Source organism: Trachemys scripta, chromosome 5, assembly GCF_013100865.1.
Source record: "Trachemys scripta elegans isolate TJP31775 chromosome 5, CAS_Tse_1.0, whole genome shotgun sequence".
Classification (NCBI taxonomy): Eukaryota; Metazoa; Chordata; order Testudines; family Emydidae; genus Trachemys; species Trachemys scripta.
In genome coordinates, this window is record NC_048302.1 from 88,547,567 (window position 1) to 88,560,763 (window position 13,197).

The 13,197-nt window shown below is 39.0% G+C and overlaps 1 protein-coding gene across 1 annotated transcript in view; it reads right to left on the bottom strand.

Annotated features, from left to right (window-relative positions):
* Positions 1-13,197, bottom strand: part of KIT (KIT proto-oncogene, receptor tyrosine kinase) — a 71,933-nt gene that overhangs the window by 1,697 nt on the left and 57,039 nt on the right. Inside the window, exons 15-20 of the mRNA XM_034772572.1 lie at positions 11,500-11,588; positions 8,470-8,597; positions 4,637-4,759; positions 1,927-2,038; positions 1,730-1,829; positions 899-1,004 (exon numbers count right to left, since the gene is read on the bottom strand). Of these exons, the coding sequence (XP_034628463.1) occupies positions 899-1,004; positions 1,730-1,829; positions 1,927-2,038; positions 4,637-4,759; positions 8,470-8,597; positions 11,500-11,588 (658 nt within the window). The remainder of the gene's footprint in view (positions 1-898; positions 1,005-1,729; positions 1,830-1,926; positions 2,039-4,636; positions 4,760-8,469; positions 8,598-11,499; positions 11,589-13,197) is intronic.

Sequence of the window (13,197 nt, forward strand, 5' to 3'; positions counted from 1 at the left end):
CAAAGCACGGCACCTAGAATTTCCAAAGAACCTTTATTTTTAACCCAGAAGCAAGTTCGAACCCATATATGGCCAGATGATCCTTAGGTGCAGATCTGTAAATCATTCCCCGCAGGGCAGGATCTGTGTCTCTGAAATGGCATAATTCCTTCTTTAAGCCCTTTTGTCCACTTATCCATCCACAAAGTTCTTAATAAGAGAACTGAGGACAGCAAGATGCTAGTTTGTCAACACTTACATTCCAGGTGACAGGCACCAGGGCCCAGATTTTTAAAGCTCTGTAGGTGTTGCTTCACTCAGCACTGCAACACCTAATTGATTTAGGAGCCTAAATCTCATTTTCAAAAGTGACGTAGGCACTTAGGAGCCTACATCTCACTGATAAAATAAAAGAGCAGACAGATCAAAAAGTAAAGAAAGGCCAAATCCAGAAAGTGTATCACTTAGCTGTTCAAACAAAAGAAAAGGTACATTCCTGACTGATACATCCACAATTATGAGATTCCATATAAATAGATTAGTCTGTGTTTTAAGATATGAAGAAATCAAGAGCTATGATCATAGTTTATTATAACATCTACAGTACCACAGCACGTACATTTTCAAAAACATGCAAAACATCAAAAACATCCTCTAACTTGTGTTCATTTCATTTTATGCAGACACACAGTTTTCAAAAGTTAGTATGAGCATACCCCATTTGTGAGGGAATGGCACAGTGAAGAGCTAGGGGTAAGTCTGAAAATCATCCTAACAGGCAAAATTTATAGTGCAAAAGTACATAAATAAAAAGGCCACTAAACTTTTTGCTCTCTTTTTAGAGTCTGATTTAAATCACACAGGTTTTTGAGAAAGTTAATATTAAAGATCGAAGATCCATATGGAAGCTCATACTTACATGGTTTGCATTATCTGAAAGCTGCTGCTCAATTAGCTGTACAATTTGCTTAAATGTTGGTCTCTGTAAAGGATCAGCATCCCAGCAACTCTTCATTATCTCATACCTGCAAATATATTCAATTAAATATTATTGACTGGAAATTTCAGCAAGAAATAATTTCTGTATTATAACTCCATTATTATTTGTATGGGCTAAAATAGATTGAAGTTATACAGTGTAACCATAGCAACTTATCCCCAAATTTCAAAACACAGCGAAGTAAAACTGTTTAAACAAATTTTATAAGAGTAGAAATAGTAGCACTAGCCCAACTGACTATGGGTACTAAGGAACCAATACTGCTGAGATTCTGTGGGCAGAACTCCCTTTGACAGTAATGGAAGTTCTGCGTAAGGAGTTGCTACAGCATGATAGCTATCTATTTAAAGATAATGGGTCTGATATTGACAATTTGAAAAAAATACTAAACTGGGAATGGCTAGTAAAAAAGATGGTTGGACCATCTTATTCCAATCAGGAAGTAGAACACAAGTATAGGAATTGCACAAGTTGGTGCAATTTAACCAGTTTACATCAACTGAAACTGTTTAGTATGCTCTGCGTATTATCTTTATTTGTGTAACTTAGAATATCTTTCATGACAGAGCCATTAGACCATAAAAGGATCACAGTATGCAGGTGTTATACAATTAAAGCTAGTTCAGCTGTGGAAAATTTGAAGGAAAAAAAAAGGCAATGTTATAAGGTACATTTAGCCCATATCTGGAAGTTTTACTTTCTTTGATTAAAAAATTATTGGCTGATTAGTAGTGATAGCTTGCCTCTTACATTTCAACTGGTGCGCATTCTGGACTAAACATTCTGTATCCTTCCTTAATCATTTTATAAAACTTAGAGTCCACAGGCATTCCAGGGTAGGGGCTGCTTCCTGTGGATACAACATTTAATTGATCAATGCCATTTTAAAATCAGAAATAAACTCTGGGTGAAATACAAAGTACACATTCAATCAGTAAATATCTTACCTAAAGAAAACAGTTCCCAAAGCAATATTCCATAAGACCAGACATCACTCTCGAAAGTATAAACACAGTTGAAAATACTTTCAGGTGCCATCCACTTTACAGGAAGCCGAGCCTTTGCAGGGGTTGGGGATGAAGGTGAAAACAAAAATTAGACAAGCAGGTTAGAAAATTTAATAATATCAAATGTACATTTATATAATGGTTACCTATCTTTTTATATATTATTACTGAAGTGGAATTCTCTCTGCAAGTCAGAGTGCAGTGATGCCATACAGTTACTGATCCATCACTGTACAGGCTTTCTACATTTATACCGTTCCTTGCACTCTGATTAGTTTAAGTGTCTGATTTGCATAACTGTTATATAGTTGTTTTTCTAAACAGTGTGTGACTCCCTGTATCTGATTTAAAATGGATGCTAGCCAATCAGAATACAAGGATTTGTATGAACATGGCATGGTTGTTTAAAATAATCAGACTCTGAATATGCATATCTCTTTATTTGGATTGGCTATTATGCTTACACTGCTCTGATGCACTCCAGTTTTTCAAGCAGACAACCAAGGTAGCTGCTTTAGCTTCTAATACACACACACGCACCCTCAAAAATGCAAACTGCTAAAAAGGAAATGGTTAAAAAAGTGTTTAAAACCTCTTGATTCATTTCCTTTCTTCCTTCTCATTCCTTCGACCTTTCCGCTGTCCCCAGAATGTTTGTATTGCAATGGGAGAATCCCAGCCCTTTCCTTCTAACTCAATGTTGAAACAATGTATACCAAAATATATTATAGCTACTCTGTCTAGAAGAGCCTTGATGTCCTGTAGGGAAGGGAAGCAGGAAGTAGGGAAAGGACTTAAGAGGAAGAGAGGAAAATGAGAAGGGAAAGGAAAGGTTAATATCTTTCCATTAACTGCCTAGAGCTATGGGTGATGATAAGAACATGTGGTTGGAGTAGATGAGCAATTTGAGTTACTGATGGTTTACTAAATGAAATATATAGCTGCAATAGTTAGATATTGGAATAATTTTTGGCTGAGTTAGAACAACCAGATACTCATGCAGCTACTTGCAGCAGAAGTGGCTGCCACTATTGTTCAGAGCATTAATGCTCCTAGCCTTAGCTGGGTTTCAGATCAGGCCAGACACAATTAGAGGAGCCCCTCCCACAGCAGCCCCAGTTTTTCTTCTTCCCTAGCAGCTGCTGCCTATCCTTCTCTAACCTTCTCAGACTAAGAAAAATCCTATTGTCAAGCAGCTCAGGGCAATCTAAAGCATAGTCTAGATAAGTGAAATGTAATTAGTTACTGCCCACCTCACAAGCTGCTGGCCTGCACTTAAAAATCCTTGATGCACGAGTGATCAAGCAGATCCTGACTCGAGATTGAAAATTAAACCTTGCCTCTCACTTCAGTTTCTTTGTAAATGTCACTGAGCAGCACTCAGTAGATATTTTACCAATCCAGCCTGGCTGCTTTGCTGAATTCCTCCTCTGACTTCAATTGTACCCTATACTGAATTTTGGGAACAGCACACATGGCTGGGGCAGATCTCCAAAACCATCTGACAAATGCAGTCTTCTTCACTTAAGCCTTAAATGGTCACATTCTGGTTACCTCAGAGACTGCTTCTCCCTGTGGGACATCACAGCAGTTGAGAGTATCAAAGGCACCTAAGCGGTCACCCACTGGGTTTCTTTGGGAGGAACAGGCAATTACAGTGAGAGGGACTGTGGAATTCTCTACCCTTGTCAGCTTGCCAGAGCTTGAATTTTTGTATCTTCAGCTTACGCTACCAGGCCCACTTGTTCTCCTGGGCTTTTCCTTGTGAGGAGCAATGAATATATAGCTAGTGAATGGTGGTAATTTCTGGTTGTGGAGCAGTCAGGAAGAAGTTGAGGGGTTCATTTTGTTGAACACAGGTCCTAATTTTTTTTAATAAACTGAACAAATATAAATGGTTGCTTTTGGAGATCACTGGGAAAGTCACATGTATTTGAAGTGACATGAATAGATATATATTGGTAGGACTATAAAACATAATGGAAAAACCATGGACAACAACATTTGATATCCAGACTTTCTTTGGACAAATCATGTTAAAGAAAGTTCTTAGCACGCTTCTGTAGTTTATTCCCATATGTGTCAGATTTTCACCAAGGACCCATTAACAGCTCTGGCAGTTAAGAATGGACTTAAAGTGGGCATAAATGCAATTTGCATTCACTTTAAGATTTGGCGAAAAGGGATCTTAGTGTAATTGGGAACAGTCTGGATTGGAGTATTCAGACTTTTCTTTTTTGGTCCAAAATGTCACATCTCACTCCAGTCCATATTTATCTGGGATAAAGAAATTGGATCTACAACTGCAAGTGTCAGATTATGTCTGTTACATATACAAATTAAAGTCAGTTTCATTGCTAACCTCAGAATATGGAACCAGTGAAAACCAAGCCTATTTCTGCTTCCCACTTTGTCCTACTTAATAAATATCTCACATTTAGACTACAATTTCTGTTATCTGCATATTTATAACAAAGCAAACACCATAAAACCTGATTTTTAGAACATTTTTGTTCAAATACTTATTTTAATAATTAGCCAAACAAAAAACAGCACCACTAATTTTAAGGATTTAAAAATAACTAAATTTTAGAAAAAGATTTCTTTGGCAATTAAAACAATTTAGGATGCTTCCTAGTCAAGTACTTACATTTCCTTTGACCACATAATTTGAGTCATTCTTTATATCTCTAGCAAGGCCAAAGTCACAAATTTTTGTTATTCGACCATGAGTGAGAAGAATGTTTCTTGCCGCCAGATCCCTATGAATGCACTGAAGTAATAAAACAAACACAGGGAAATATTTGTTAGTATCTTCAGTATTTTTCACTGCTGATGCAGAATTGCTGACTGTGTATGTTTTTTCTTGAATATACATGTATTTAACTAAACATAATATATAGTGCAAACTGAAAGTCCAAGTGTTTGAGTTTAAAAAGCTTACTTGGCTATCAAGCTTTATAGCACGATAATGTTACTGAAACATACAGGAGGCAGTGCATATACTGCTGCCTATAGTTAAGGTGGCCTAAGCATTTCCATTAGGAAGGATCATTTTCTGTTCCTTATAACTTTCTCAGAGTTTTACACTTTCAGCTGAAGTTCAGTGTGCTTGCTCTGAGCCAGAAAGAATTTTTTTCTGAAAGTTTCATCAAAAATGATTGGGCTATTTTCTAACACAGTCAGAGAGGGAAAAATGCAATTTGTTTCTAGGGAAAAAAATGATAGTTTTTTTAAAAAACAATTTTCATGACCCAGGGGAAGGTCATGGAAACTAGAAATTAGGCAAAAATATAGGGTCAAAAATTCAAAAGCACTTATATTACTTAGGAACCTAATTCTCATTTTCAAAAGAGACAGGCTTTCACTAAGACTTAGGCTCCTAAGTGTCTATGTCAATTTTGAAAATTGGTCTTAGGCACTTTTGAAAATGTTATATATACTAGGTCATAGATATGCCCTTCATTGGTCCTGTGAAAATCAGACAGAATTTGGGCAAATTAAAATATTGTTTATAATGTACTCTGTGCATGGGCACTGCCTTATGTTAAATAACAAAACAAATTATCTTCCAGTGACAAGCATATCTGTGCATAAGTAATGGAGATATAGGAGGGTGCAACTGGAAGGGTTTGGCAGGAGTCATGCCTCTTTCCATATGTACCTCCACCAGTCGTGTGGAAGAAGGCAGGACGCCTCCTCTATGCTATGCGCAGGTGTGTGCAGAAGGATTTAAGAGCTGGAAGAAGCAGAGTCCTGCTTCCTTAAAAGTTCTGTCTTCTTCCATACAATACAGAAAGGAATGCATGGAATGCATTAAAGGTTCCAGTCTCATTGACTGTATGTACTGAGCAGTACACAGCTGTCTAGCAAATAGATGAACAGAGTGAAATTTCTTTATTTTTCTCTTTTAAAAAAATGTAGGAAATTTCATACTAAAAGCTACTTAAAAATAACATTAAGATTGCAAAATGAAGCAATCAAAAGTCAGGAACTGACAATTTACGGTTGCATGAGCAACCTTACCTTGCCCTCTTGGATGCACGCATTATGAAACTATCTTCAATTACATGCTGCTGTACTATTTTTTCCCATGGAACTCCTGCCTTATTCACACCCCAGTGCAGCAAAGTGTTTAAGCATGTGTGTAACTTCAAGCATGTGAGTAGCCCCATTAATGCAGTAAAGTGATGTAATGGTCTGGGGTTCAAAGCATCCCTCCCTCATTCCTACAGAATTGGTATGGTCCACTGGCCAAGAAAGAATGGTCTTGTGGTTAAAGCACTGTGCTCTGATTGGAGAAAGCAGAATTTTATCCTTGCCTCTCCACAGGCTCATTCTCATGCCTAAAGCTCTGCACTGTAGAACTGGTATATTACTACTTCCCAACCTCAGTGATAAGTGTAGCAGAAAAGCCTATAAAGAAAGAAAACATATTCCTCATTCATTGCAAGGTTTGGGATGGTGCACAATGAATGGTTCAGGGAGCCACTCTCTGAGGAGGATAAAAAAAATAATGAACAGCTACTTTTTTTACTCAGCATTGTCCATCCTGCGTACTGAATGAGGCAGGGGTCCAATGGAAAAGTATTAAAAGTTACATCCTAACGTGTTCATACAAAGGGGTGGAGTTAAGGCTGATTCAGATTGCAAAGTGAAGCAATGTGCTTTTAGGGTGGGATGTTCAAAAATACTACTCAACATTCTACACTTCTACTGAAGTTTTATCACTGACTTCAACAGGAGCTGAATTAGACCAACATTTATACTTTTGAATATCCCACACTTAATGTAGTGTTGTTTGTGGGGTAGGGGGTTTAAAATTACATATATTTGTTTTTACAGTGGATTCAAAGTATACTATACAACATAATGTCCCTAGATTTTGTTACTTTTTTCATATTAATTGCCAAATTGTAGGGACATTATTAATAGTTCTAAATTTCTGATATTCCATAATTTTTCCTATGAAACCTTTAGAAAGCACAGAGCAAACTGAGTGTGTCCAAATGAAAACAATTTGTGGGTCTCTATGTTGATTTTAACGTTCTTAAAAAAATTACAAAGATGCTTCAGTAGGAAACAAAAAGTATCCCATATGTTAAACCAAAACCTTGAAAATACCCATCCTGTAATGATCCACTTGTTTAAGAAGGTGTTCCATGGTTCGAAAGTATCAGATTGACCAGGGTTTAATTCTGAACATAAATACATTTTATGCATAAACCTCTCTTCAGCTATCTTCTAATGCTCTTCAGTTTGTAAACTGTTCACGGATGTCACAGAGAATAAGCCATATAAAACATTCACGATTTGACTCTCTTTTTGGAGGGATCTCCTTCTTTGAAGATCAGATTCATTCACAAATTCTATCTAGTTTCCACACTATAAAAGTCCCTGAAAAATTAAGTCTTCAGGTCTCGTGCGGGATCAGATGGCACCAAAAACCATATGGAACTTTTATTAGACTGGCTGCGTGCTCCAGGAAACAAAGGCTATAGACCAGGGGTGGCCAAACTTACTGTCCCTCTGAGCCGAACTACGACAATCTTCAGAAGTTCGAGAGCCAGGCAGGCCAGTTGGAGCGGGGCTTCTTCCCTGCAGTGGGGTGGTGGGGCTAGGGGCTTCTGCCCTGCGGGGAGGGGGGTCTCAGGGAGTCAGCCCCAGGGGGCATGCTTGCTGGGGCTCAGGGCTTCAGCCCCACAGGACATGCCTCCTGGGGATTCAGCCCCACTCCTGCTGAAGCCCTGATCTCCACCAGGTACACTCTGCAGGGCTGAAGCTCCAACCCCCCCCTCCCTGCTGAGCGGAAGCCCCTAGTCCCATCACCCCATTGCAGGGCAGAAGCCCTGAACTCCCCCCCAGTCTGGTAGGTGGAGAATAGGGGGGCTCCATGAGCCACACTTTAATTGTAAAAGAGCTGCAGTTTGGCAACCCCTGCTATAGACTAAAATCCTCAACCCCAACTGTAGGACATGGGAAGTAGCAACAGAAAAGGACCTGCTGCTCCTGCTTTCTCCATACACACATAGTCAGTGGAGTTTGTGGATATGGTGCATACACCCTTACAGCTCCTCAGGCCTATCCCTCCCTTCACACTTCCAGGCACAGAGCCATAGCATTGCTCTGTTCCATGCACTGAAGGAGCTCTCCAATTCCCAGTGCCCTCAGCAGTGGAAATGTAAGAATTCTGCTGCCTTTTGAGCATTGTACTCCCAGAGGTAGCCTAGAGGTTTTTCTTTGTGCGAGTAAAGTCCAGGGAAAATTCATTCTGAGCAGACTAGCACTTTTCAGTGCAAAATTCTAGGCTGGTAAAATCCAGGACTAGAGTTACACAAAGGAATAGACTAGTCAAGTCTTCACGGTACAGCAGAACCCTGTTAATTTGCAGTGTTTGTTTAAAAGATTACTGAGCAGATGAAATAGTCATGTTTTAAAATGTCAATATGTGAAGAAAACCTGTCACTCAAATTCACAACTTACATTTTTGGAGGCAAGGAAGCTCATGCCCTTTGCCACCTGATAAGAAAAACTCAGTAGAACTTCAACGTCCAGAGCCAATTCGTCATCTTCTAATATGGCAATGGTAACATCTCGATCCATATATGATCCTAAGCAACACAAATGCAAACACTTTATAAATGGACTAAGTATGATTGCCTGGGAACATATTTGGCTTATATTTATCAGAATGTGGTGCTGAATAAATAAGGAAACTCAATCCATACTGTGACGGATTAGACCATGAGGTATAAAAGAGTATATCAGCCTTAGGATGAGTATGTCTCTGTTCCCTGGGTAGCCAAACAAAGGCTCCTCCAGGACAATTAAGTCACCTGATGCCAATTAAACCAGTTAAGGTCATTAGGCTAATGCAGGCACCTGACACCAATTAACCGGCAAAGGGTCAGTTAAGGCTGTTAGGCTAATGGAGATAGCTGGAACTAATCAAGGTCCTACTCATACTGCTTAAAAGCTCTCCTTCCAGTTCCCTCAAGGAAGCCCAGGTGAAAGGAACTGGAGGAGAGGAAGTGTTGCTGAATCCTGAAGTAAGGGTGAAGCTAGGAAAAGCGGATAGTGGGGGAAGTGGCCCAGGAATTCAAAGCAGCTCTGGTGGTGAAAGGGAAGCGGCCAACAGCTGCTACCATTAAAGCCCCTGGGCTGGAACCCAGAGTAAAGGGGGGGCCCGGGTTCCCCCTTCCCCCCATGCTCTACAGAGATCCCCTTGAGAGGGGAAGCAGACCTTGGTCCAGGCAGGAGGCCAAACTGCACCTACTGAGCTCTAAGAAGCAACAGAGCCTGTGGGTATTCGACCTTCCCACCTTCCATACTGGCCTGTGATGAAAGTAGCTCAATAAGCTGTGACCTTTGCCACTACACTGAGAAAGGGAGGTCACACTGAGGGCCTTAGTAAGCTTCTGAGGCCACTGAATCCACCTGGAAGCACGGGACCCACCAATACAGGCTTGGAGCTTTGCCAAAATACATAGAATCATAGGACTGGAAGGGACCTCAAGAGGTCTGATAGTCCAGAGCCCTGCCTTGAGTGCAGAGGACTGGACTATCAAAGTATTATCTGACCATCCCTGACAGGTGTTTGTCAAACCTGCTCTTAAAAATCTCCAATGAGGGAGAGTCCATAATCTCGCTAGGCAATTTATTCCAGTGCTTAACTATCCTGACAGCTTGGAAGTTTTTCCTAATGTCCAACCTAAACCGCCCATTGCTCCTTGTCCTATCCTCAGAGGTTAAAGAGAACAATTTGTCTTCCTCCTCTTTGTAATGACCTTTTATGTACTTGAAAATTGTTATGTTCCCCCTCAGTCTTCTCTTCTCCTGACTAAACAAATCTAATTTTTTCAATTATCCCTCACAGGTCATGTTTTCTAGACCTTTAATCATGTTTGTTTGCTCTTCTCTGGACTTTCTCCAATTTGTCCGCATCTTTCCTGAAATGTGGTGCCCAGAACTGGACACAACTGGACTCCAGTTGAGGTCTAATCAGCATGCAGTAAAATGGAAGAATTACTTCTCATGTCTTACTTACAACACTCCTGTTAATACACCCCAGAATGATGTTTTTTTTTTTGGGGGGGGGGGGGGGGGTTTTGTTTTTTTTTTGTTTTTTTTTTTGCAACAGTGTTATACTGTTGACTCATATTTAGCTTGTGATCCACTATGATAGCCAAAACCCTTTCTGCAGTACTTCTTCCTAGGCAGTCATTTCCCATTTGTATGTGTCAACTGATTGTTTCTTCCCAAGTGGAGTACTTTGCATTTGTCCTTATTGAATTTCATCCTATTTACGTCAGACCCTTTCTCCAGTTTTTCCAGATCATTTTGAATTTTAATCCTATCCTCCAAAGCACTTGCAACCCCTCCCAGCTTGGTGTCATCCACAAACTTTATAAGTGTACTCTCTATGCCATTATCTAAATCATTGATGAAAATATTGAACAGAATCAGACCCAGAACTGATCCCTGTGGGAAACCCACTTGGTTTTCCCTTCCAGCTTGACTATGAACCACTGATGACTACTCTCTGGGAATGGTTTTCCAACCAGTTATTCACACATCCTTATAGTAGCTCCATCTAGGTTGCATTTCCCTAGTTTGTTTGTAAGAAGGTCATGCGAGACAGCATCAAAAGCCTTACTAAAGTCAAGATATACCACATCTACTGCTTCTGCCCATCCCCAAGGCTTGTTATCCTGTCAAAGAACACTATTAGGTTGGTTTGACATGGTTAGTCCTTGACAAATCCATGCTGTTACTTATCACCTTATTCTTCTTCTAGGCATTTGCAAGTTGATTGCTTAATTATTTGCTCCATTATCTTTCCAGGTACTGAGGTTATGCTGACTGGTCTGTAGCTCCCCAGGTTGTCCTTATTCCCCTTTTTATAAATTGGCACTACATTTGCCCTTTTCCAGTCCTCTGGAATCTCTCTAGTCTTCCATGACTTTTCAAAGATAATCGCTAATGACTTAGATATCTCCTCTGTCAGCTCCTTGAGTGTTCTAGGACATATTCCATCAGGCCCTGGTGACTTGAAGACATCTAACTTGTTTAAGTAATTTTTAAGTTGTTGTTTCCCTATTTTAGCTGCTGATCCTACTCATTTTCATTGACATTTACTGTGTTAGATGTCCAATTGCTACTAAACTTTTTGATGAAAACTGAAACAAAGTCATTTAGCACTTCTGCCATTTCCACATTTTCTGTTATTTCCCCCGCATGGAGTAAAAGGCCTACCATGTCCTTGATTTTCCTCTTGCTTTTAATAATAACATCCATTACCAAAATGGTAGAATAATCATCTCAATGTTTTCACAATATACAGACACATGAAGCCTTTTTAACTGAGTTTATTCTTTTTTTAATCCTTGTCACATTGAATTAGGGTTTTAATTGGACACATCTATCAGCAAAGATCATTTTAAAATTGAAAAGAAATCAGAAAGCCCTCTTTGTACTATAGGATGTGGGTTAGATTTCTGGATAAGTACTTACCTGTCCTCCCTGATCTTCTTTTATCTGCTTTTGGTGGAACAACATAAGAGACTCCTGGTTTCATGTCCATGTATTCATTGATGACATCACTGTGTGGATAATTTAGCATAAAAACATTAAGAACAAATTTGAATCTAAAATTTTATAAACGATTAACACTGGAAAAAAATAAGGTTTGTGAGTGTTAATTATTTTTAAAAAGAAAACAAAAATACTATACAGAGTGATGAGATTTGACAAAATAGGCTATAAGGATGTGCATTATAGAATAAATAATGGTCTGATCTCAAAGTTTGGAGTTTAGCTCAGATAAGCACCCAAAAAATTGGTGTTTATAATTCTTAATAGTTAAGGTTTAGTCTGGAAAAGAAATGGCTAGATATTTCTGATGTCATTCTAATGTTTCCTTCTATTCAGGACAGCTTCTATCAATATATTTGGTAATTCAAGTTTCAGTTGAAATTCAGAAGATAAAACTGGGGAGAAAAGTTAACTGAACATCAGAATTTCCAAAAAGGTTCATGTTTGCTTGCAGAAATCAGGATAAGTTAGAGGGAATTTGATTTTTAAAAAAATACAGGTTTTCCCATCCCTATGCATATTCAAATGTATGGACTCTAATTACATAGTTTATAAATATATACCTAGGGATTTACAATGCTGAATATTTTTCCATTTAGTATCTTTTTGAACTGTATGGACACAAATTCACTTTACCTTGCTCATATACAGCACCTTTTATCCAAGAATATCTAATCACTTTGCAAACATTACGCTTGGTCTCACAACAAACCAAACATTTTACCCCTCCACTGACACGCAGAGCCCTCTGGGATGTTATGCAGCTGCAGTTCAACAACACACAGCAATACTCAAATTGATAAAGACTCTACAGTCTACAGTCCCCATCCAACCTTTTACAAAAAAGTTCTATGTGAAACTCAAATAATGAGATTCTCAGCTTTATATCATATTTGAAAGATGGCACCTCCGGCAGGAGTCATAACCTCATGGTGGGATTCAAATGGAAACACCAGAATCACTTCCTTAAACACACAGGTGGTATCTTCAGTGTTGTCTGTCCATGTACTGATCTAACATGACCATTCTTCTCTTGAAGGTGTTACAGCACAATGGTGATGTGGCAGATACATCCTTAACACCAAAGGGACATAACTTCCTACTGTAGCAAAGTGCTTTAGCTCCTACTAAGAGCTCTATTGGATTCTTTTCAATTTCAGTTTGCTAAAGTAGAGTAATGGGCTCAATGCTGCAAAGTACAGACTGAAATATAGAGAGGGTCCTTTATTGCTATACAAGTGAAGGTTTGGTAAATGACATCTTCAGTACTTTAAAGAAAAGAAAGAATTAGAAAAACCTTTGCACAGATGGGCTGTATCTTAAATTGAATTAATAATATACAAGCGGATGAACACTAGGGGAAAAAAGAGTGCAAGAACAATGGTTGGGGAAATCCTAACTCCAAAATGGTGGCACAGGGTCTTTTGTGACAAGATCTTGTGTAATTTAATGCAATACTGAAAGGCATTATTTTTGTTGTAAAGAGCTATTTGCGAATGCAGGAATTCCTGGTAACAGAGTGCTATAACACAACAACATTGGCCGTATCGTCATTTATGTTGCAAACTGATTGCTGCCAATCATTAGCAGTAATGATAACTAAAAATAAAGATGGAC